Source organism: Acipenser ruthenus, chromosome 19, assembly GCF_902713425.1.
Source record: "Acipenser ruthenus chromosome 19, fAciRut3.2 maternal haplotype, whole genome shotgun sequence".
Classification (NCBI taxonomy): domain Eukaryota; kingdom Metazoa; phylum Chordata; class Actinopteri; order Acipenseriformes; family Acipenseridae; genus Acipenser; species Acipenser ruthenus.
In genome coordinates this window covers 15696862-15723583 of record NC_081207.1, presented here as the reverse complement: position 1 = coordinate 15723583, position 26722 = coordinate 15696862, and the positions used below count along the sequence as shown (strand labels likewise).

At 39.6% G+C, this 26722-nt stretch overlaps 1 protein-coding gene across 2 annotated transcripts in view; it reads left to right on the top strand.

Annotated features, from left to right (window-relative positions):
* LOC117424755 (adaptin ear-binding coat-associated protein 1-like) overlaps nt 1–23465 on the top strand; it is a 38425-nt gene extending 14960 nt beyond the window's left edge. The window contains exons 3-8 of one of the 2 annotated variants that reach the window (XM_034041440.3): nt 10785–10889; nt 11417–11498; nt 12609–12717; nt 13546–13717; nt 20895–20982; nt 21603–23465. In XM_034041440.3, the coding sequence (XP_033897331.2) occupies nt 10785–10889; nt 11417–11498; nt 12609–12717; nt 13546–13717; nt 20895–20982; nt 21603–21651 (605 nt within the window). In that variant the 3' untranslated portion in view covers nt 21652–23465. Of the gene's footprint in view, nt 1–10784; nt 10890–11416; nt 11499–12608; nt 12718–13545; nt 13718–17746; nt 18406–20894; nt 20983–21602 lie in introns of those variants that run through there. The other variant, XM_058992545.1, reaches the window with a different exon arrangement.
* Nucleotides 23466–26722: the final 3257 nt, after the last annotated feature.

The following is a 26722-nucleotide window of genomic DNA, read 5'->3' as shown; positions in this document are numbered from 1 at the left end:
GCTCCGGATTGTGCTGACCCTCGGCGACAGCTCCGGAGATGTGCTCTAACTGTCTGGTGAAGTAAAACACAAACAATTACCACACAGACAAACACAACACAAAACACGTCTCTTTTTTTTATTATTATTGAGAGCTCCTCTCTCAGTCCTTCTCTCTCTCGCGCTTTACCCAAAACGAAGGAAAAGAACAGCGTTACCCTGGCCCCTATATGTAATCCCGCATGATATCTAGGCAAACGGTTGCAGCTGCCTTATTACTTGCAGCTGCCCCTCGTTTACCTGTCAAATCAATACGGTCTTACAACAGAGTCTCGCTTCCTTCCAGGCTGACCCACTTCCCGGTCCCGGAAACGAACTGTCAGGCCAGCCCTTCCAGATACTTCTCCTCCCGTTCTTTAGCGCCCTCACAGGTTGGGAGGAAGATTTATCACCAGAACTCATTGTATTTCTGTCACACATTTGTAATTCAGTAATATGAGAGAATTGGTCAGGGGTCTGAATACTTTTGCAAGGCACTTTGTATATATACACTACCGGTCAAAAGTTTTAGAACACCTCAATTTTTCTAGTTTTTATTGAAATTTACGCAGTTTAATGTCTCAATGTACTCTGAAATTAAAGCATAGAACAAATAAACAATTGGAGATAAAAAAAGAAATCATGGAATCGTTTTGTTTAACAAAATTTAATCTAAATTTTTGACTCAAAGTAGCCACCTTTTGCAGATATAACAGCCGAACACACTCGTGGCATTCTTTCTACAATGGAAATCAAATATTGTTCGGAAAGTTCTTCCCAACACTGTTGCAGAAGTTCCCACAAATGTGTTGCACTTGTAGGTTGCTTTGCTTTCACCCTTCTGTCCAGTTCATCCCAAACCAGCTCGATGGGGTTTGAGTCTGGAGACTGTGCTGGCCATTCCATGATTTGAAGCCTACCGTCTTGTTCTTTTCTTCTAAGGTAGTTCTGACATAGCCTGGAGGTATGTTTTGGGTCATTATCTTGCTGTAGGATGAACCCCTGACCAACTAGGCGTATACCAGAGGGTATTGCATGGCACTGCAAAATGCTGTGGTAGCAGTTTTGGTTCAGGGTGCCAGCAAAAGAGCCCCAGACCATCACGCTTCCTCCTCCATGTTTGACAGTTGGTGTCACACACCGAGGAACCATCCTTTCGCCTACTCGACGGCGTACAAAAACCCTGCGTGATGAACCGAAGATTTCAAATTTTGATTAATCGGTCCATAAGACCTTCTTCCAGTCTTCAGTAGTCCACTGGCGGTACTTCATGGCCCAGGCACGCCTCTTTTTCTTATTTTGCCATCTTAGCAATGGCTTTCTTACTGCCACTCGACCTGTCAAACCTGCAGCTCGAAGTCTTTTCTTCACAGTTGAAACTGAGACTTGCTTACTTCGACGAGTGTTAAGCTGTGCTTGAAGCTGTTGTCCTGTGAGCCGCCTATCACGCAAGCTGTTGACTCTCAGAAACTTGTCTTCTGATTCTGTTGTGGCTTTGGGTCTGCCAGACCTCTTCCTGTCAGAGTTTCCTCCAGTTTCCAAAGTGCCTTTTCATGGTGTAGGAAACTGTACTCACTGACACCTTGGCTTTCTTTGCAATTTCTCTAAAGGAAAGACCTACACTTTTAAGGGTTATAATGGTCTGTCTGTCTTCCTTTGTTAATTGCCTTTTTGAGAGCCATTATGAGAGCAATATACTACTTCCTGCAGTACAATACTGTCCAAATAATGCGTAAGAGGGTGTAGTAACATAGTCTGTTCCAACACTGCTTTTATACAGACAGAGGGTTTGTAAATCAACAAAAGTTGGGACACCTGTAGGAATTGTTAGCATCAACTTTCAAGGCTTAATTTACTTCCATTGCTGCAGAACAGCTGTAAGTTGTTAACCCATTACTTGTTCCCTGAAAAAGGCCTTTTTGTATAACTCTGAAATGTTCATTATTTTTCAGTTTTTTGTTACCTAAACTTTTTTTTTTAACCTCTGACAGTTTACCGCTTACCTTTGTACCATTTCAGGTTATTCACTGGACTTGAACTGCTTAAATTTCAATAAAAACTGGAAAAATGGGGGTGTTCTAAAACTTTTGACCGGTAGTGTGTGTATATATATATATATATATATATATATATATATATATATATATATATATATATAATGTGTATATATATATATATATAATGTATGTATGTGTATATATATGTGTGTGTATTGTAACCGGTTGGTATTAGTTACGTATTATTCGTAGGATAGCCAGAAGGTGTAGAACAGGGTGAACAGATGGACGCCACACAGGAATTGCAAAACTACAGTGATTTTTATTGTGCTGCTGCTCTTCCTGCGTTATCCACAACACAAACACAGGGTGTCCCTGTAGTTTTGAGGGAGTGAATCATACAAATGTTTTTTAGTCTGACCCTCAGTCAAGTTCTCAACAAGTACTTTAGTTCAGGATTGGTCTCAGGTCCGTCGCTCACCGTCCACTTAGACCTCCTGGCGTGGAACTGCAAGGTGAGTATCTTCAGCTTTCTAATGTGTACTCCCAACCATTATAATCCACAGTTACTTTAATCCTGCTTTGCGTAGTCTTCCTCAAGTCCCCTCTAGAGGCAGTGTACAGTCAGGCCACCCCTCCTCCAGTGAGTAAGTTGGTTCAGCTCTGCCTCTCCTGGTTTACAGAGGTCCTGCACTGCAGGGTGGACACGACTGCCCCTCCTGGTACTTGGTGGAAGTGTCCTTCATATGCTACAGGACTTAAAGTTAAAAAATATACCGTCCAGGGACCAATCCTAGCAACTAATAAAACAGTACTTAAATAAAGCACACTGTGTTTTCCTTTCACTGTTCACCGTGTGCGCCAATATCTCTGCTCCTCTCAGCCTTTGTCCCCCGTGGCTCAGAGATTTAACACTCACTGACTTATATGCATTGTAAATCCACTCCGTTGAGTTAAAACTATTAAACACGCTGTTATTTCAAGTCCCACAGTCTGTATAGGAACAGACGCACACTTTCTGCGTGCACAAGCAGTGTGGTATTTTCCACCAGCGTCCTCAGTGTTGTTTAGTGCACCGAAGGAAACTTAACAGTCAGTCCCACATAGAATGCAAGTTCCCTCTACCACATTAACACAGACCGTCTGTTTGGTAACAACGAATCAATAACATTGCAAACCTGGTTTACATACCCTTCCTTCAAGCAACTGTACTTCGTCCAGCTTAAAAGAAGTTTCAATTGCTGGTTGTTTTCATAAATCCGACTTGCCTCTTCAGGTTAATAAAAGAAGACTTGCAGCTTTCCTTCTTCATAAACTGAACTGTGCTTTGTTGTTCAATTTAAATTTTCCACCGTACGCTGTCTCCAACTACTTCACTCCAATTTTAATACTCTAGACTTTCGCTGTCTCTACAATCAACACGGAACTCTCCACCGTTCCTACGACCCCCCCTCTCATTAGCTTCGCCAGTCAATTTAAACCTGCGTTCATTACCCAGTATGCATTGACTGGTCACGCTAATGATTATGGGTTCTGTAGTTCACTCTATTGCTTCTCTACAACGGGATTTTTAAAGACACAGCAACACATTCATCTCAATACATCCATGTATTCAGCGCTTTCGTTCTGGTACAACCGTTCTTTTTACTTAATTTACTTTATTGTACCCTCTGTGTACCTCATTCCTTCTACAGTCTATATATATATATATATATATATATATATATGTAAGTACATATATAAGGGTGATGCAGGTGCTCCAGACAAAGACAAACACAAAGTTCACGGTAGAAGTTATTTTATTCTCCTTGACCAGTATTTAAATGATAAAACTGGCTCTACCCAGCAATGGGTATTGTCAGCGCCAAACGGGTTTAAATAATAAAGCTGGCTCTACCCAGCAATGTGTATTGCCAGCGCCAAAACAAGGAGTTGCAGTCCCGAAATAATAATTCCAAAAACACAAACACAACACAAACACAGACACGTCTCCGGACAGTGCGTGCTCAGGTGCAGGTGCGGTGCTGGATACAGTGATGCCGGTTAAGTGCAGGTGCGGTGAAGTCCGGGTGAATCGCTGGCCTCAGGCTGCAGCTCCCAGATCCGTCTAATCAGTCTGACAAAGACAAAACACACACTGTTGCAAAACAAACAAAACACTTAACTCTCCTTCAAAACAGTCCTCGTTTCCTCCCATCAACCACAACAAAGGAACCGGTTATGGCGTCACGTCCCCCTAAAGTACCCTCAGCCCCACCCCCTCCGATAGCTAGTTCAATCACGTCTCCTCCAATTCATGAATGAATCTTTGCTTACCGTACTAGGGCGGGAACTCCTGGTACCGTGACGCCATCCCTTTCCTGAATGGCCGGCTTCCGGAATGAACTGCCGAAACATTCAGTACGGGGCACGCAATTCCTGCTGTACAGCGCTCTCACAGGTCGAGAGGGAGATTGTTGATTCAGATTCATTCGCTCTTTGTCACACCCCCCTAGTTAACTCAACCCAATTAAAGGGATAATTAGGGTCAGTTGTTTGAGTACTTTGGTTAACAACCAGGCCTAATTTGGGCCAGCCCTGCCCAATATAAATCTGACTAACTTTGGCCCTTACCATCAGAGTGAAGTTGTCAGCACAACATGCCATGAACAAAAGAAATTCCTGAAGACCTCTGGAAAAAAAGTTGTTGATGCCTGTCAGTCTGGAAAGGGTTACAAAGCCATTTCTAAGGCTCTGGGGCGCCACTGAACCACAGTCAGTCATATTGTCCAAATGGGGAAAGTTTGGGACAGTAGTGAATCTTCCCAGGAGTGGCCATCCTGCCAAAATCTCTCCAAGAGCAAGGCGTAAAATCGTCCAGGAAGTCACAAAGAACCCTAGAACAACATCAGGGGTCTGCAGGCCTGTCTTGCCTCGGCTAAGGTCAGTGTTCATGACTCCACCATCAGAAAGACACTGGGCAAAAATGGGATTCATGGCAGAGTAGCAAGGCGGAAACCATTGCTCAGTAAGAAGAACATGTATGCTCGTCTCAAGTTTGCCAAAAAGCACCTGGATGATCCTCAAGAGTTCTGGAACAATGTTCTATGGACAGATGAATCAAAAGTGGAACTTTCTGGCTGACATGGGCCCCGTTATGTATGGCGAAAACCAAACACTGCATTCCACAGTAAGAACCTCATACCAACGGTCAAGCATGGTGGTGATAGTGTCATGGTTTGGGGATGCTTTGCTGCATCAGGACCTGGACACCTTGCCATCATTGAAGGAACCATGAATTCTGCAGGAGAATGTCAGGCCATCCATCCGTGAGCTGAAGCTGAAGCGCAGCTGGGTCATGCAGCAAGACAATGATCCGAAACACACAAGCAAGTCTACATCGAATGGTTGAAGATCAAGAAATTTAAAGTTTTGGAATGGCCTAGTCAAAGCCCAGACCTAAACCCCATTGAGATGTTGTGGCAAGACCTGAAACGAGCAGTTCATGCTCGAAAACCCACAAATGTCACTGAGTTGAAGCAGTTCTGCATGGAGGAGTGGGCCAAAATTCTTCCACGGCGCTGTGAGAGACTAATCAATAACTACAGGAAGCGTTTGGTTGCAGTTATTGCTGCTAAAGGTGGCATAACCAGTTATTGAGTCTAAGGGGGCGATTACTTTTTCACACGGGGGCATTGAGTGTTGCATAACTTTCTTTAATAAATAAATGAAATATGTATCACATTTGTGTGTTATTTGTTCACTCATGGTCCCTTTTATCTAATATTATGTTTTGGTTGAAGATCTAATAACATTCAGTGTCAAAAATATACAGTCACCTCCAAAATTATTGGCACCCTTGATAAAGATGAGCAAAAAAGACTGTAAAATAAATAATACAAGTACTGAGCTATATTGTAATTTTCCAACATGTGGAATGTATTTGACTTTATTAATGATAATGGAATCAACCAAAATTACACATTTCTCAAATTATGAATTTATTTCCAAAAAAATGAAGTGTCACAATTATTGGCACCCTTGTTTTCAGTACTTTGTGCACCCTCCCCTTGCAAGGATAATGGTTTAATGAGATTGGAGAACACATTGAGAGGGATCTTAGACCATTCCTCCATACAGAATCTTTCCAGATCCTTGATATCCTTCGGTCTGCGCTTATGGACTGCACTCTTCAATTGAAACCACAGGTTTTCAATGGGGTTCAAGTCCGGAGACTGAAAAATGTTGATTTTGTGGTCAATTAACCATTTCTTTGTGGATTTTGATGTGTGCTTGGGGTCATTGTCTTGCTGGAAGATCCACTTGAGGCCAAGTGTCAGCCTCCTGGTAGAGGCAACCAGGTTTTTGGCTAAAATGTGCTGGTACTGGGTAGAGTTCATGATGCCGTTGACCTTAACAAGGGCCCCAGGACCAGTGGAATCAAAACAGCCCCATAACACCAAAGATTCACCACCATATTTTACAGTAGGTATGAGGTTCTTTTCTGCACACGCATCCTTCTTTCGACTCTAAACCCACCGCTGGTGTGCGTGGCCAAAGAGCTCTATTTTTGTCTCATCTCACCATAGCACCCAGTTCCAGTCGAAGTGCCAATGCCCTTTAGCAAACTCCAGGTGCTTACGTTTGTTGGTTGCTCTCAATAAAGGCTTTTTTCTGTCAACCCTTCCAAAAAGGAGGCTGTGTGGTCCAGTGGTTAAAGAAAGGGGCTTGTAACCAAGAGGTCCCCGATTCAAATCCCACCTCAGCCACTGACTGATTGTGTGACCCTGAGCAAGTCACTTAACCTCCTTGTGCTCCGTCTTTCGGGTGAGACGTAATTGTAAGTGACTCTGCAGCTGATGCATAGTTCACACACCCTAGTCTCTGTAAGTCGCCTTGGATAAAGGCGTCTGCAAATAAAATAAAAAATAAATAAATAAATAGCCTATTGGCATGGAGGTGGTGTCTAATTGTAGATTTGGAGACTTGGTACCCCAAGATGCAGCCAAGTTTCCCTTTGCCTCCCGAACCATCTGCCTCACTATGCGTGGGGGCAAGATACACTTGCGTCCTCTACCAGGCAAGTTTGTCACTGTTCCAGTGGTTTTGAACTTCTTAATTATTGCCCTAATAGTGGTAAGTGGTATATTTCGTTTTTTAGCTATTGTTTTCTACTCATTGCCTGATTTATGAAGGTCAACAACCATTTGTCTCTCTTCATCTGTGAGTTCTTTGTCTTTCCCCATGGTGATGGATGACAAATGGATTTCATATGCGTGTTACCTCATTTTTATACCCCAGTAAAAGAGGAAGCCATGGAAGGCCACAATACAGTTCCTTAGGACTGAGATGAACTTAACCCTTTGCGGTCCAATGTCGGACCCTGTCCGACATCATCAAAAAGACGTAAAAAACAGGTTTTTAGTCGTTTTTTCTCCGGAAAAAGCCGAGAAAACCATTCAATGGCCGAGTGGGAGCGACAGGAGCCGAGACAAGCCGAAATAAAAAAACAACAAAAAAAAAGGGCGTATCTCATGAATAGTCATACTTGCCCCTGGCATCTGATAATGGAGGCCATAAGGAAACAAGCTGGCTGTGACTGCATCAGCGCTCAGAAAATATCACGGACATTGGCAGAGCTTTTTTCAGATGTTATAGTAATAAAATAATGACTTGGATCGCATTATTGAGGCGTTTGGTGATAAAACGAGTGATCAGGAGATGATTGATCGGTATGTACGACTATTATTATTATTATTATTATTTATTTCTTGGCATATGTGAAAGCTATAGTGAACGAAAGGGTGGGGCGTGGCTGGAGATGCCTAGTGAGTGCTTTGTTGATATGCAGGGCCTTTTAAACCCGTTTGACTGTGGAAAAAAAATACTTTTAAACAGCGCGTCTAAAATTAACTGCGCGTGTGACAATAAATTGGACCTGACGCGCCTGACACGCACTTAATAAATAGACTGCAAAGGGTTAAAGCAGTAAAATGTTAATGCAGATTTAATTTGTTTGATTTTATTTATAATAATCTTTAGGGGTGCCAATAATTCTGACCTGAGAAATCTTTTTGAGAAAATGTTTTATTACTTGTTAATAAAAAACTTTTTCTCTGAGCAATTGTATTAGAATAAAAAAATATGGTTTTCCCATATATTTGAGCATAAAATATAGCTCATTACCTGTGTTTATTTTATACAGCCTTTTTTGCTCATCTTTATCAAGGATGCCAATCATTTTGGAGGTGATTGTGTGTGTATATATGTATATATATATATGTGTATATATATATATATATATATATATATATATATATATATATATATATATATATATATATATATATACAGTGTCTATAGAAGGTCTACACCCCCTTTCAAAATGTTTTGTTGCCTCTTGTTGCCCCCTTTTGTTGCCTTAAAGCCTGGAATTAAAAAGTCATTAAAATATTTATTTTTTTCATTTATCTATACATCTGTGTTGTTTATTTTATACAGCCTTTTTTGCTCATCTTTATCAAGGGTGCCAATAATTTTGGAGGTGACTGTATGTATGTGTAATATATATATATATATATATATATATATATATATATATATATGTATGTATGTATGTATATACAGTACTGTGCAAAAGTTTTAGGCAGGTGTGAAAAAATACTGTAAAGTAAGAATGCTTTCAAAAATAGACATGTTAATAGTTTATATTTATCAATTAACAAAATGCAAAGTGAGTGAACAGAAGAAAAATCTACATCAAATCAGTATTTGGTGTGACCACCCTTTGCCTTCAAAACAGCATCAATTCTTCTAGGTACACTTGCACACAGTTTTTGAAGGAACTCGGCAGGTAGGTTGGCCCAAACATCTTGGAGAACTAACCACAGTTCTTCTGTGGATTTAGGCAGCCTCAGTTGCTTCTCTCTCTTCATGTAATCCCAGACAGACTCGATGATGTTGAGATCAGGGCTCTGTGGGGGCCATACCATCACTTCCAGGACTCCTTGTTCTTCTTTACGCTGAAGATAGTTCTTAATGACTTTCGCTGTATGTTTGGGGTCGTTGTCATGCTGCAGAATAAATTTGGGGCCAATCAGATGCCTCCCTGATGGTATTGCATGATGGATAAGTATCTGCCTGTACTTCTCAGCATTGAGGAGACCATTAATTCTGACCAAATCCCCAACTCCATTTGCAGAAATGCAGCCCCAAACTTGCAAGGAACCTCCACCATGCTTCACTGTTGCCTGCAGACACTCATTCGTGTACTGCTTTCCAGCCCTTCGGTGAACAAACTGCCTTCTGCTACAGCTAAATATTTCAGTCCAGAGCACCTGCTGCCATTTTTCTGCACCCCAGTTCCTGTGTTTTCATGCATAGTTGAGTCGCTTGGCCTTGTTTCCACGTCGGAGGTATGGCTTTTTGGCCGCAAGTCTTCCATGAAGGCCACTTCTGACCAGACTTCTCCGGACAGTAGATGGGTGTACCAGGGTCCCACTGTTTTCTGCCAATTCTGAGCTGATGGCACTGCTGGACATCTTCCGATTGCGAAGGGAAGTAAGCATGATGTGTCTTTCATCTGCTGCAGTAAGTTTCCTTGGCCGACCACTGCGTCTACGGTCCTCAACGTTGCCCGTTTCTTTGTGCTTCTTCAAAAGAGCTTGGACAGCACATCTGGAAACCCCTGTCAGCATTGAAATTTCTGCCTGGGAGAGACCTTGCTGATGCAGTATAACTACCTTGTGTCTTGTTGCTGTGCTCAGTCTTGCCATGGTGTATGACTTTTGACAGTAAACTGTCTTCTGCAACCTCACCTTGTTAGCTGAGTTTGGCTGTTCCTCACCCAGTTTTATTCCTCCTACACAGCTGTTTCTGTTTCAGTTAATGATTGTGTTTCAACCTACATATTGAATTGATGATCATTAGCACCTGTTTGGTATAATTGTTTAATCATACACCTGACTATATGCCTACAAAATCCCTGACTTTGTGCAAGTGTACCTAGAAGAATTGATGCTGTTTTGAAGGCAAAGGGTGTTCACACCAAATATGGATTTGATTTAGATTTTTCTTCTGTTCACTCACTTTGCATTTAGTTAATTGATAAATATAATCTATTAACATGTCTATTTTTGAAAGCATTCTTACTTTACAGCATTTTTTCACACCTGCCTAAAACTTTTGCACAGTACTGTATATAATCCTATTAAACCTATAAGAAACTTTAGAACCTAATAGGATTTAAAATGATGTCCTATAATTATCAAGAGGATGTATGCGGTCTCGCAGGATTCACTTAAGACGAATACTATGAACAAAATAATCTTCAAAGAGAAGCTCACTTAGCAAAAGTTGCTGTGTCCTGTATTTTGATTCTGCAAACATCTTACACCTCCCTAAAGGTATTCGTAAATTTTAAGCAACAACTAGTTACGTTACTTACGTTATAACTATAATAGCTGGTGCAACCCGTGAAACGCTAGTAACGTGTAAAATCAATGTGCGCTTGCACTTTAACTAAGCTAAGTAAGAATTTACGCATAGCTGGTGCAACCCAGCACAGGAAGGGATGGTAATCCATTCAATCATTAATATTTCACACAGAGAGGTAGGCTGATTAGTTTACTGGTCTGTATTCAGTAGAGCTATGTTACCCTTACCTCTGTACAGGTCTGCAGTGTTGAAAGAGTTAGTGGGAAAACCTATTGTTGCTAATGCTAAAAACTAAGTAATTTTAAAGCCTAGTAAGAAAGACAGGGTTTTTGTCTTTGTAATCTCTCTTTGTAGGAGAGCTGTTTGCTCAGGCCCCAGTCGGTGAGTTCCCCGGGATCGCAGTGGAGACTGTCAGTGACTCCAGCCGATACTTTGTTATCCGAATCCAAGACGGAAATGGTAAGTTCAGAGTGAAGGAAGGTGGGCTTGTCGAATAGAAAAGTGACAGTCGACCTCGCAAACTGGTCGTCGTGTAGTCATCTGATTGTGAAGAGTGCAGTTTCAGATTGGTGAAAGTTTGCACACAGGTGTGACTATTTAAATACAGTTACACCTATTTAAAATATTTGAGTGACTCTTTGCAGAGTGTCACTTTATATTTGGATCCTGAGTTACACATTAGTAGTGTTACTACACAACCTTACCTGGATTGTACTTTTAGGATTACTGTGGGCAAAACAGTAGTAATTATATATATATATTAAAAAAAAAAGTATGTATATATTTAAGTTAAGGAGCAGGTAAAAACTGATACAGACAAAAAACAATTATAACTTCATATTAGAGCAACGTAAATGAAAAAACTTAACTTTTCAAACAGTCTCCATTGATCTCCATTAATGATGGTGCTGAATGAAACATGTATTCTATGATCAGGAATTGGTGTGTGGGGGTTAAGCTCTCTGTTGTTCTTGGTTATGCTACAGGACGCAGTGCTTTTATTGGGATTGGGTTCAACGACCGCGGGGATGCTTTTGATTTCAACGTGTCGCTACAGGATCACTTCAAGTGAGTACCGTTATTGTAATCGCGTGAGAAAAAAAAGAACATTAACAAACTTTAATTTCTTAAGTCTACAGTCTTATGTATTATAGTAGTGGTCTTTGATAAACCTGCATCTAAACAAAAACTTTGCGTATGTTTTTGGGGGGGCTGAGTTCTATCTTTAGTTTTTTTGTGGACATAAATCTAGATGACATTTTAAATTAGAAGTGTTTCCTCATCAGAAACTATTTTAAAATGCTGCCAAACACCTCAGTCACTTTGAAGTGAACATGTTTATTTAAATAACTACAATTCTGAAAATAATGAGCTGCAGTTCTACTCATACATGATTTGTCACTTACAACTGACCGCAGCGACGATGGGGTTACCAGGAAAATAATACATTAAAAAGTTATTTCTATGTTGTATCTAATTGTATAATACATTGGTATGAGTGATGCAATAACAGTGTATTGAGCTTCTTTGTCACAGTATGTCCCCTTCCCTTGTCTGCATGAAAACAGTTTTCGGTTTTAAACTTTGATTTCGGTTTTACCAAAAACCGACTGGACATCAAAAATAGCTGAAAGAGTTGAAACAAACAAAAAAAAAGATCATAACCGACTTGCATCCCTAGTTGGGACAATTTCACTCTGTAGGTGAAATGACCAGGAAAGAACAGGGATGGAAATAATCCTCCCATTGCATATGAGTTTGATCCATTCCTGGTGTTACTATTAGTTTAACAACACATACCTGAACTTGTTAGCTATACACTGTGGCAAATCAGGCTAATTTTAAAACCTGGAATGGAGGACGCTGCAATGTAATTGGAGTCGTCTTTCCGTCCCTGAAGTGGAAGACTGTCATGAAGGCTTCAATCAGAGGTTTCCTTAACCTAGTTTAGTAGTACCAGAAATTGGAAATACATGTTTGCTGAAACATAGGGTTCTTTCAAAACTGCACAGTTGAAGCTATAGTGAATGTACCTGCAAGGTGTATTATAGAATATTTGTTTTAGCCACACCCACTCACCTAGGCCTGTATACTCTGTAGTCAGTGTCAAAAGTAACTTGCACGATGAGAAATAATAATAAAAAAGTGTGTTGTACCTACTGCCTTTTACAAATACAGGTGGGTGAAACAGGAGAATGAGATCTCCAAGGAATCTCAGAACAAGGATGCAGGACCAAAGCTTGACTTGGGTTTCAAGGCGGGACAAACCATCACCCTCAATATCGGGGTAAGCTGCTGGTGTCCGTCCTTACAAAAGAAAACTGTTGCTCGCTCATTATAAGGTGTCCCTTTTGTAGCACGTAACTGGTTATAAGACTGGTCATGGCTCCTATGAACCTTTTCACAGCTGCCCATATTAATGCCTTGGGGCGTGACTGGAAACAACCTGCAGTGTATGGCCAGTTTCTGAACAGATCTATACAATCACTTGCAATAACAGCATCAGTCATAGATTACATTACTTATCACGTATAATCGAAACAATATTCCCAAAACACTGGAGAATCACAATGTTGTAGTGAATTAGGTATACAATTTATTTAAATATAAATTAGTCTGTAGGCACCCTGTTTAAGAACGTCCAAATGTTAATAACTGAACACTAAACACAGTTAGTTCACGACTCTTTCTAAAAGCATTCTTTGTCAGTGGGGGAGTTTGTGAGCAGAAACCAAGTAGACACAGAGAATGGCTCAATTCTGTTAATTTCATACACAGAATGATATTATGACCCACTTTGACGCTACAATGTGTTTGATTTTTATTTTTTGTGTTGGTTTACAACATGATGTTTTGCTTTGATTGAATGTGTAGGTTCCAGATGTTTTGGGCCGTGTCGTTTTGATTACCGATGTCAAAACCTTGAGCAATAGGCTGACAAAAGTAGGGAAAATCGTATTCCTTTTCTCATTCTTCTTTGTTAAAGAGCATAGCATACAGTAAATGAAGGCGGGAATGCTCACGTTTTAAAAAAAAATGACCAGCAAAGATAAAAAATGGGTTAAAAAAATAAATAAAAAAAAAATAAAATAATTAGATATATATTTCTTTCCAGCAAACAAAGAGGAGAGACGGTAAACCCCGCCCCCAAGGATCAGTAGGCTTTGGGCTCCTCCCACCTCCCCCTGGTGGAAAGATAGCCCTGCCCTCTTCCACTGAATCACCCAATCACGTTCCAGAGCTAGCTGCACTAAACAATGCTCCCCAAGTGGCAGCAGAAGACACAGGTAAGGCGGGAAAGACAACTTTTGCGTTGTGTTTTTTGTTAAGGATGAACGGCCTTATTTTAACACTGTAAAACTGCAAGGAATTGTTCAGAACACCTCCTCTCCTAGTTGCAACTATGCTGTTTCTTGCTAGTTTTATATATTTTAAATATTTTAATTATTTTCAGAAAATTTGCCTTTGCACTTTTTATGTTCCTGTTAAAATTGTCATAGTTTCCAAATACTTAGTTAACCCTTAGCGGTCCATTTATTCAGCGTGTGTCAGGTGCGTCAGGTCCAATTTATTTTCACACGCGCAGTTTATTTTAGACTCGCTGTTTAAAAGTATTTTTTTTTCACAGTAAAACAGGTTTAAAATGCACTGGATATCAACAGGACACTCAGTACTGCATCTCCAGCACCGCCCCACCCCTTGTTCGCTATATTTTCCAAATAACTCGTAATAATAGTACATACCGATAAATAATCTCTTGATCACTCGTTGTATCACTTAACTCCTCAATAATGCGATCCAAGTTGTTATGTTATTACTATAACATCTCAAAAAGCTCTGCAAATGTCTGTGATATTCCTTGAGCGCTGGATGCAGAAGCAGCTATCTTGTTTGTTTATGTCCGTGTTATCTATGTGGTGTCGGGTCTATCAGTATTCATGAGATACGCCTCTTTATTTTTTATTTTTGGCTTCTCTCGGCTCCTATCGGTCATTGAATGGTTTTCTCTGCTTTTTCCGGAGAACAAACGACTAGAGACCTGTTTTTTGCGTCTTTTTAATGATGTCGGACAGGGTCCGACATTGGACCGGAAAGGAAAAATTGATATGTCGGACCAGGTTCAACATAGGACCGCAAAGGGTTAAACTATGGTGACAGACTCCTCATTTTATCCTTTTTAATACATGGTTCCACATATCAGTTTTACTTCATTTTCTGAAAGCATTACATTACAGATGCTATTCACCTTATATTATTGACTCTGTTTGATTTGAGGAAAAGTGTCTGCTAGGCTAGATTGTGAGCTCTGAAACCCCAACATTTGGTAGACTGCGACATTGTATATTCCAGCTGGATCCTATTCTGGGGAGGTGATTGCTCAGCCCCCTTAGCATTTGATTAAAACAGCATGAATATGACTCCTGACATTTGAAGCTTACTTGAGTTGGAATGACTAAAGCTTAGAATAACTGGGGCATGAAGTATATTTTGGGAGCAGTGTCCTCGTTGATTAATTATCCAGGATATCCTATACAAAGAATGTTTTAAAATAAAGTTCATTAACACTAGAAGGACCGGAGATATACTCATACCTAGAAGCCCCGCAGCAGTCTTTCTGACGGCTGTATTCAAAACACTGTAAATAGTATAACGGAAAGAGAAACGGTCGGATGTAATTCGTTTTTTTACGTCACATAAACATCTGAACAACCGAAGTGTGTGTGTGCATGTTTATATACAGTCACCTCCAAAATTATTGGCACCCTTGATAAAGATGAGCAAAAACGACTGTATAAAATAAATAATACCTGTACTGAGCTATATTGTAATTTTCCAACATGTGGAATATTTTTGACTTTATTAATGATTCAATGGAATCAACCAAAATTACACATTTCTCAAATTATACATTTATTTCCAAAAAAAATGAAGTGTCACAATTATTGGCACCCTTGTTTTCAGTACTTTGTGCACCCTCCCCTTGCAAGGATAATGGCACTGAGTCTTTTTCTATAATGTTTAATGAGATTGGAGAACACATTGGGAGGGATCTTAGACCATTCCTCCATACAGAATCTTTCCAGATCCTTGATATCCTTCGGTCTGCGCTTATGGACTGCCCTCTTCAATTGAAACCACAGGTTTTAATGGGGTTCTGGTCCGGAGACTGAGATGGCCATTTCAAAATGTTGATTTTGTTGTAACCATTTCTTTGTGGATTTTGATGTGTGCTTGGGGTCATTGTCTTGCTGGAAGATCCACGTGCGGCCAAGTTTCAGCCTCCTGGCAGAGACAACCAGGTTTCTGGCTAAAATGTGCTGGTACTGGGTAGAGTTCATGATGCCGTTGACCTTAACAAGGGCCCCAGGACCAGTGGAAGCAAAACAGCCCCATAACAACATGAGGTTCTTTTCTTCACACGTATCCTTTTTTCGACGCCAAACCCACTGCTGGTGTGCGTGGCCAAAGAAAGAGCTCTATTTTCGTCTCATCTGACCATAGCACCCGATTCCAATCGAAGTGCCAATGCTGTTTAGCAAACTCCAGGCGCTTACGTTTGTTGGTTACTCTCAATAAAGGCTTTTTTCTGGCAACCCTTCCAAATAGCCGATTGGCATGGAGGTGGTGTCTAATTGTAGATTTAGAGACTTGGTGACCCCAAGATGCAACCAAGTTCTGTAATTCAACAACTGTGGCCCTTGGATTTCCCTTTGCCTTCTGAACCAGCTGCCTCACTGTGCGTGGGGGCAAGATACACTTGCGTCCTCTACCAGGCAAGTTTACCACTGTTCCAGTGGTTTTGAACTTCTCAATTATTGCCCTAATAGTGGTAAGTGGTATATTTAGTTTTTTAGCTATTGTTTTGTACCAATTGCCTGATTTATGAAGGTCAACAACCATTTGTCTCTTTTCATTTGTGAGTTCTTTGCCTTTCCCCATGGTGATGGATGACAAATAGATTTCATGTGCATGTTACCTCATTTTTATACCCCAGTGAAACAGGAAGCCATGGAAGGCCACAATACAGTTCCTTAAGACTAAGATGAACTTAAAGAAGTAGAATGTTAATGAAGATTTCATTCTTTTTGAGAAAATTTGTTATTACTTGTTAATAAAAAAAAACTTTTTCTCTGAGCAGTTGTATTAGAATAAAAGAATATGGTTTTCCCATATATTTGAGCATAAAATATAGCTCATTACCTTTGTTTATTTTATACAGCCTTTTTTGCTCATCTTTATCAAGGATGCCAATCATTTTGGAGGTGATTGTGTGTGTGTGTATATATATATATATATATATATATATATATATATATATATATATATATATATATATATATACAGTGTCTATAGAAGGTCTACACCCCCTTTCAAAATGTTTTGTTGCCTCTTGTTGCCCCCTTTTTTTGCCTTATAGCCTGGAATTAAAAAGTCATTAAAATATTTATTTTTTTCATTTATCTATACATCCTACCCCACAACTGCCAAGTGAAAAAAATATTCTAGAAATTTGTAGAAAATATAAAACTGAAATAGCTTGGTTGGATAAGTGTCCACCCCCCTTGTATAGCAATCCTTAGCTCAGGTGTAACCAATCGCCTTCAAAATCACACATCAAGTGTTAAGTGGTCTCCACATGTGTTAAGTTGTAGTGATTCACGTGATTTCAGGATAAATTCAGCAGTTCCAGTAGGTTCCCTCTGCTGGGTAGTGCATTTCAAAGCAAAGACTCAACCATGAGCACCAAGGCGCTTTCAAAAGAACTCCGGGACAAAGTTGTTGACAGGCACATATCAGGGGATGGGTATAAAAAAAATCAAAGTCCTTGAATTTCCCTTGGAGCACGGTCAAGACGATTATTAAGAAGTGGAAGGTGTATGGCACCACCAAGATCCTGCCTAGATCAGGCCGTCCCTCCAAACTGGATGACCGAGCAAAAAGGAGACTGATCAGAGAGGCTACCAAGAGGCCTGGCAACTTTGCAAGAGCTACAGGTTTTTATGGCCAAGACTGGTCAAAGTGCATGTGACAGCAATATCTCAAGCACTCCACAAATCTGGCCTGTATGGTAGGGTGGCAAGAAGGAAGCCATTACTCAAGAAAGCCCACCTTGAATCCCGTTTGAAGTATGCAAAAAAAACACTCAGGAGATTCTGTAGCCATGTGGCAAAAAGTTTTGTGGTCTGACGAAGCTAAAATTGAACTTTTTGCCTATATTTGGCGCAAACCCAACACAGCGCATCACCCAAAGAACACCATCCCTACTGTGAAGCATGGTGGTGACAGCATAATTTCATGTTGATGTTTCTCATCAGCAGGGACTGGGGCACTTGTCAGGATAGAAGGGCAAATGAATGGAGCAAAGTACAGAGAAGTCCTTGAGGAAAACCTGCTGCCCTCTGCAAGAAAGCTGAAACTGGTACGGAAGTTCACCTTTCAGCATGACAACGATCCAAAGCACACAGCCAAAGCTACACTGGAATGGCTAAGGAACAAAAAGGTAAATGTCCTTGAGTGGCCCAGTCAGAGCCCCGACCTAAATCCAATCGAAAATTGGTGGCATGACTTGAAGATTGCTGTCCATCAACGCTCCCCAAGGAACTTGACAGAGCATGAACAGTTTTGTAAAGAAGAGTGGTCAAATATTGCCAAATCTATGTGTGCAAATTTGGCAGAGACCTATCCCAACAGACTCACAGCTGTAATTGCTTACAAAGGTACTTCCACCAAGTATTAACTCAGGGGGGTGGAGACTTATCCAATTATGATCTTTCAGTTTTGTATTTTTAATGTATAATTTTTTTCTCAATAAAACTTTTTTCCCCTTAACAGTGTGGAGTATGGTGTGTAGATAAGTGGAAAAAAAAATCTGAATTTAAATGCATGAAACTCTGAGGCACTGACACAACAAAATGTGAAAAAAGTTCAAGCTGGTGTAGACTTTCTATAGGCACTGTATATGTGATTATATATATATATATATATATATATATATATATATATATATATATATATATTGTGTAACACATCAGGGAGGGGGTTAGTGTCCTCCCTGAAGAAAACATATCCTGTCCTGAGTAAGTGCTGTGTGTAGTTTTAGTGTTTTTATGACAGGTAAACGGCTTAGACATATGTAACGGCCCGGCACTCACTCGGGTTCGTTGCCCCTTTAAAATTACGACCCAGCACACAGGAAATGGAGTTTTCAAGCGCGGTTGCGCTAATTTTTAATAAACACACAAAAATAAACAAAACATAAACAAACACCTAACTCAGATTTGGAGCACTTACTACACGTTTTATGCAGGTCCCTGACTAGCTCGCAGGACGGCTAAGCCGTTTACCTGTCATAAAAACACTAAAACTACACACAGCACTTACTCAGGACTGCTCGGAAACAGAGCACGTCTTCTGTCTCCTTCTACTCAGCAGCCCCGTGCAGCCAAGCTGCACGTCTCAAATACCCCGCGCCTGGCATTAATTTACAATACCGCTCAGGTGCGGGTGATAATTAACCAATAAACAATAAAACAATTAAACAAAATGTGCATTCGCACATGTTTTCTTCAGGGAGGACACTAACCTCCTCCCTGATGTGTTACAATATATATATATATATATATATATATATTTATATATATATATCATTTGTTTTACAAATCAAAACAAGAAAATGTAAATAAACAAACATCTGAACAGACATTGGTTTACAACATACATATTTATAACACTGAAACGATAGCAACACATTTTTAACTTTTCAATAGTAATCGGTTTATTATCAGATGAGCAAAAGCAACTGAACAACACAGATAAATAAACTTAGAAGAAAACAATTTACAGAAGCGCACAGCACAAGAAGTTATAAAAAAAGTCTAATTTATTTATTTATTTATTTATTTTTTGACAAAATGGCATTCTTTTACCTTGAGTCTAAGGCTGTTCACAATCAACAGAGATAATGCACTTCTCCACACCGCCTTTCTGCACAGGGCACAGCTGTCTGAAGTTTTATTTTTATTGCACTTGCCAACCTGGCATTGGCATCTCTTGCAGCTCTCAGCGGGGTTGCCAGCTTCACCTGTGGGTACACGATTGGCAGTTCCCTCTGTTCCAAATGCTTCTTGTGAAGTTCCTGTGCTAACTGTAAAATATATTCTCTCCTTGGTAAATTCTTCTCAGTTCATTCTTTGTAAAGTACCCAGGAGTTGATGGCTGCTAGGTCCAATACATTGTAAAACACCTGAACAGGGCACTGTCTGGCCCCAGCTTTCACAGAATACTTCCGTGCCATCTGATCCAAAACATCAATTCCATATTTTGTTGTGTTGTAAAACGCCACGGTCTCTGGTATTTTTTTTCACTAGTCCCGGTGCTAATTCTGACCAAAGCAGCGCAGCTGGCAAGCAAGCGCCAGTCTTTGAAAAGGCTGATTGAAAAACAATAGACTGTCAGTCATTCACTCAGGCAGAGAGTAGAGACTAATCTAATTACAGCTAAACACATTGTGGACTGGTAAATAAAAATAATAAAGTAGAATACCGTTCTGTATAATCAAAATACAATTGTTTTCGTGTGGCTGTCAATGTGACAGCTCCCGGGGCTTTTAGGTATAATGTAATATATCTCCTTTATTTCTGCACTCCCACATTTCACGTTTTGTGAGAATATTTAATACATATGGACAGAAAGGTATACGAACGCACAGCCCCATATGTGTTACACGACTGGAGAAAATTACATTTTAAAACCAAAAACCTCCAAAATGACTGCCGCGAGGCTTCTAGTGTTAATTCAGTGTGTGAAACTGTAGACAGTGCCAGCAAGCATGCACAATTCTGAACCCTGTAGAGTTATAGTAAACCCAAAGTTGAATGTCTTTGCTTGGCTTTGCCAGGACTGAGAGGCCCTGAACTGTGCAATGCTTGTGTACAAAACTACCTAAAAGACAAGCAAGGTTTTAAAATACAATTGATCTTTTTAGTGGTAGCAACATTATCAATCCACACACCCCCCCCCCCCTTATTTTTTTTTTTTTTTTGCTTTAATAATATTTCGTTTCCTTGTTTTTTATACTTAGATTAAACTGCTGCTTCCACTGGTCTGTCTGCAGTGTAACATGTAATGCACAGGAAGTGAAAAAATACCAGAATGAAGTCAGTTTAATTTATATATAGTGATGAGCTTGAAAAAAAAAAAAAGCAAGGAATAAAGGAGCCCCCAGTGACAAAGTTGCTTACGCTAATATAAAGCAGGGATGGAAACTGCATAGCAATGTGATCCATTCCTGGTTTTACTATAAGTTTAATAAGACTCAATCAAGCTCCTAGTAAAACATGGAATAGGTGAAACTGCTATACACTAGAGTCTTATTTCCGTCCCTGGAACACTGAAATGAAACCCTTGGTTAATGCCTTGACGTCAGTGTTCCCAGCTGTCCTCTTCCCCTCGTCTCCCTATCAGGTTCCCTTTTGGATTTGGACACCCCTGGTTCAGCTCCCTTGGTTCCAGCACAAAGCGATAAATGGGGAGATTTCTCTGCTCCAGCCAGGTGAGGTGCCTTCATATAAACTACTCAATTGTGTATTACAGATTAGACATCCGTAACAGAATAGGTAGCTCCAGATTTCATTTACTTATTTATTTTTGTTGTCCCCTTTCATTTTTAAGATGTTTGCATTCATTCAGAGTGATTGATTGCTATTGCGTATGCAGAAACAATGTTTTTTTTGTATTGTTTAATTTTTTGATAACGCTGTGTTTTTGTGCTTGTACATAAGTTCAGGATCTTTCTTTTTTGGCAGTAAGTTGCTGTTTTGCTCTAGATGGTGCTGCTGATTTACTATTTGAAGGACATCTTAAATGACCTAGCCTGCTTTACACATGTCTGTGGCAGGCACCTAGAACTGAAGATCTGATCCTGAACTCGCTCAAAGCACTTTGACACAGACTCAAAAAATGAAAGACAATATTTCAGCAATTGCCATAAGAACCTTTCGGAATGATTGTAAATATGCAATTGAAAATTGCAATTTGAAGACACTTATTTTTAAAGCAGACTTGAAGCTTGCAAGTTAAATCTTTTTGGAAAGGATGAATGAAGGGTAGAACATGTTTCTGCAGAGGCTTACACACTGCATAACGCATCACTCTTATTTTGTTTCTTTGCAGTTCAGATCCTGCTCAGAACCAGCAGTTGACAAACTGGGTCCAGTTCTAAGAGGGAACACCACTCCCAGTCTGAGCCACCAGTCATCAAACTGAATCCCAGTATCAAACTGGGAACTAACCAGTTTCCCCACCTGTCACCTGCCATAACCTCACCCCCTGATCTAATTACCCTTACCTAACCCTAGTTTAGCATAGTCATTCTAGTCATTCCCCTACGCACCCCAAACGCTGGTAGTATCTCTGGACTCTTAGTTTTCACAATAGTATAATTGTACTAAGAAGAAACTTAGTAAAATCATACAAACGAGATGAGAAATCTTTGTTAATGACTTTTGTATTATATAAACTGTTTTTTAGTAAGATTGATCTAACTGGTATGTGGTATTAGCATCTTTCCCGAGGAACCAATTGATAAAGAGCAAGTCGCTTCCAATGCCATTATGTATTTGTTCCAACTTCCCCTTGTCTTTTTATGATAGTTGCAGTCATTGATAGAGGTTCTGGGTTCTAATGCTCCAATATTTGAGTTATTTAGATTTTTCTCTAGATCTGCATTTACCTGGATTTGAAATTGCTTGAGCTTGTTTGGAGAATTTTAACTGCCTAGCACTAACCTGCCTTCCTCATTCCAATCAAACCATGTGCCCGTGTGATCTTTCATCTTCACTGGCCCAACGTAGGTGGGACCAGCCAAGTTGAAAAGTGATTTTGTCACATGATTTGAATAGATTGTGGAAGCTCACAGACAGGTATAGAGAAAAAATGGTAATAACAATATGTGATCCCCAGAGCCACTCAACATAATTTCAAACAGTATAAAAAGGTTAGGGAAAGATAAATAATGAGATCTGAAACTTGCGCCTTTTCCCTTTCAGTCCTGAATTATTTTTGTTGAGCAGAAGAATACAAAATTAAGTTATATAATTAAAAAAAAACATCTCCTTTATTGAGTGTACATGAGAACAGGACACACAAATATTTTTTACATATGTTTTGGTGAATGGGACTTTAAAGTCCCGTCAGTACTTGAAGAACTCTAAACAACCCTACCATAGGACGGGACCTTGAGGGTCCTGCAAGGACTGAAAGGGTTAATGTTCCTGTATTGATCCCAGCCAGAACCGAAAGAGACAAAGCACACAGTTTATATTATAGTACAAAACACATTGACAAAGACTAATCAAAAATGTTTAGCATTATGTTGATATTTAGTACTACCTATAGTGTGTTTTAATGTTACTGAAATCATTCTCGGGAACAAAATGTTGGTTGTGGCCTCCTAAAACAAATCCACTCCAGACATTGTACACGCCAACAACTTTAAGTGTAAATCACACTGTTTCTGAATTCACGCCAAGAGCAGTTGACTTCATTTAATTGCTTGATACTTGTTCTGCAACATTGTACTAAACACTTGGCTATGCAACTGTAGTCATTTGATTGTCAGTAGCATTGTCCCTGAAACCGGGCTATGCAATGTGGCTTTAAAACAGGATATATCTCTACCACTGAGTGCTCGCTTAGAAGTTGTTCTCAAGATCGTACTTTGTCACGCTATACAATTGTGCTGAAATTTAAAAAAAAAAAAAAACAGACCCCAAAAGAACACAACAAAAGTAAATTTATTGATAACGCTGTTCATCTTTGTTCCATGGCATTCATTTTCTGAATTCTCTCCAGCCTAATAATATTGTTCCATGTATATCAACGACTATTATTGTCCCAGTAAGTTCATTGTTTATCTTACCAGATTCATTTCCAGGAAGAGCAATTTTCTGTGGGATTGGTTCCATTCCTTGCAATGAGGCACTGCTATTACAGTATAATAATAATAATAATAATAATAATAATAATAATAATAATGGCAGACGGTCCTGCGAAGTGCAGATTTATATAAATAACAGGACTAGTGATAACTTGGGTGTAGTTTCTTAACAGCAAATGTGTTGCAAGACCCGTTTTGCCAACAGTGACAGTGAGTATGGGAGAATACAACCACTTACAATAAACTAGCCTGTGCCATTTCAAAACCACGAGTTAGAGGACGTTTTGACTCCCTGGTCTTTAATGCATCTGAAATCAGCTGAATTTGTTGGCAGTCTCTCAGCCATGAAGTGTTTTTTTCTGATCAAACGCATTGCACACCCTTGTGGTGCGGATACCCCCATTTAAAAAGTCATATTTTTATATTTTCTCCTACAAAACCCATTTCCCTACTTTATCAACAGCCAATAATGGACTTACAAGCTGTCCTTTAGATTTTAGCTGTATCCTGAATACCTCAAAAATACTAGGAAAAAAAATACTGTTCCGGTACTCAGTCCTGGATTTCAGAACTACTCTAGTTTTGAAATGACCGGTGCCAGGAATTTGAGCAACCGGATAACTGCTAAATCTGCACAAACTGTTTGATTCTGGAGGCAATCTCCATTGTCAGCTGTGCATTTTTCTTTGTTCTAGTTCTGTACAGGCAGATACAGCAGCCTCAGTATGTCTTCACTATGGGGTAATCTGGTTACGCAAACAGGAATGTCTATTTATTTATTTATTTATTTATTTATTTATTTATTTGAGGTAGGCACAGGTGCCTGAAAATCTTGTTGGAAATCAGATTTGAACAGGTAATTGTTCCAGAATTCTCATGTTTTGGTGTACTGTAGTGCTGGTTACAGCTTAACATAGCTTCCAATACAGAAAAGGAGAAGCAGAAAAAACTGAGTAGAACTCGGTGGGAAAGGTCTTTTGATTTGCTATTCATTTTACACTTCGCTACCAGATGGGTATTTTTCAGCATGGATGCCAGATTTTGTACCTGTGCCTACCTTTCATTTATGTATTTATTTATTCATGTAAATTTTCATGTATTTTATTTAAATTGGTATAAAATACTCTTGAACGTTGTCTTACCATTTTATCAGCACCCATCCCATTTGTTGTGGCCCCACGCATGACAGCTCAAATGGAAATGAAGTGTGGTCTGTCTCATGAAGTGTGGTCTGTCTCATGAAGTGTGGTCTGTCTCATGAAGTGTGGTCTGTCTCATGAAGTGTGGTCCATGCTGTGAAATTGGTAGGGGTCACCTTGACTGGAGATGTGGGTTATGTTCATCCATTAGTACGGCATCATATTGGTCCAACAATTTGCCTCCCTCCATCCTGTTCATGTCACTAGTTAGACATTTTATTGTGCTATTTATTTATACTTCCTTACTATTATTAATTAAATAATTAAAGACTTAAGTAAATATTAAATGTATATATAAATATATATCTTAAAAATGTGAAGCATAATTTGTTTGTGGTCTTAGATGTGTAAAACTCTGATGTGTTATCAATGCAAAGACAAGATGTAAATAGTGTGGGTCAACGTGTGCCGATAGGAATAAAAGGAAACTTTGAAAAATAAAAAGTTAAAAGTTAAAAATTACATTAAGTGGTGATTCTTTTTTTTATATGCCTTTTTACCCTTAAATTTCCACAGATGATAATCCAGAAAAAAGTGTTCAGTACCAAAGTTATATACATGAGTGAGGATGGCCAAATGCTGTCTCGATTTCAAATAAATAAAAGACGGCCCTCTCTGCTTATGTTATGTGCATGAGGAATTGATCCTTTTGTAATTGATCCAATGCTTCTGAACCTATGCACTTGAGTCTGATTAAACTTCCAACTGGTTTACAGATCAAAACCGGTTTACCTGCAGAGTGTACAGTATAGAGCATTTGGGAATGGATTCCTCAAATAGGTAGCTGTAATGCGGTAACATTGTACATGAAAATACTAACAAAGTGGTCCCATCTTTCCATCTACCTCAACAGTTCATTAGCAATGTGATACCACTTTATGAAAAGCCTCATACCATTGCATATGCCCTTACTGCTACAGTACCAGTGCCCCTTCTCTACAGGACCACTGCATTGCCACAGAAGATCAATTGGTAAGGCTAGTCATACTACAGCAGTGGTTATGTTTAAAAATACAGTAGCTTCCGTAACGTGGCAGGAGATGATTGGCTTTGACTTTGTCAAAGGAAAACAGGATATGAGCAAACTACACTATGCAGTGTGACAGGGAACCGGGTCGCTGGTTCCTGCGCAAGTGTGTGCCTGTGGAAAATCAGCTGCAACGCGCAGTTGGAGATGCGTTGCTAACTATGTATAGTTTTAAAAAAATATTGAATGTAAGTGTGCACTCAATATGGCAGGTTTATGAAGTTGTACATAAAGTTGAAAAGTTTTGAATTTAAGTTTGGCAGGGATGGGGTTAAATCCATCTCTGCCAAATCCATGTGTGGAATGTGGCTGGGGCTTAACTGACTAATTAATTATCTATTAAGCCCAGCCACATGGTATAAAAAAGGAGCTGGAAAGCCCCTTTTTCCATTCTAGTTCCAGCAAGTGTGCTGCCTCACTACTGTGTGGAGAGCCAGGGTGAGTGAATTGTGTAGGGCTTCATTTAGGGGATTTTGATCCTTCAACAGTTTACTTTAGTGTGTCAGAGAGTAGGTTCCGGAGCGGGACTCCCTTTTAGTGAGAACAGCGCTAAGCCAGTGTTTAGCAAACTTTAGTTTTTAGCTGTTTCCTCACTGTATTTTGTTTAGCATTTTTGGAGTTATTGTCTTAATTAGACTATGTCTGTGTATGTCCACCTGCACTAGAGCTATCATTTCTGGTACCCTAGTGGCGGCCACCTGTCACTGCAACTTTATTTATTTGAATAAAACCTGGACGCCTGAGTGGCGTTGTCAACTGCATCCCTCTGTCTCTCTCTCATCATTCAGAGGACTTTTTTAATAACCGTCTGCTGTGCAACATTACAATCAAATGCACCACAGTACTGTCGATATAGCAGGAATGTAGGAGTGTACTCATGCTGTTCTTTATTTTGAACTATGTTATTCCCTTTTTAAAAATAGCAGCACTGCAGCTATTTCATGTGAAATGTAAATAGCCAAATCTATTGTGGATGTTTCATTCATAAATATAAAACACTCAACTTTCAATTAAACTACATTTATATATAAATCCCTCTTCTCCAATGAGTTCAGTGTTTCTGTGTTCCCTGGTGAAACCTGTCAAGTGGAATGCAGGGATGCAGTAGTAGTGCAGCATTAAAAACATT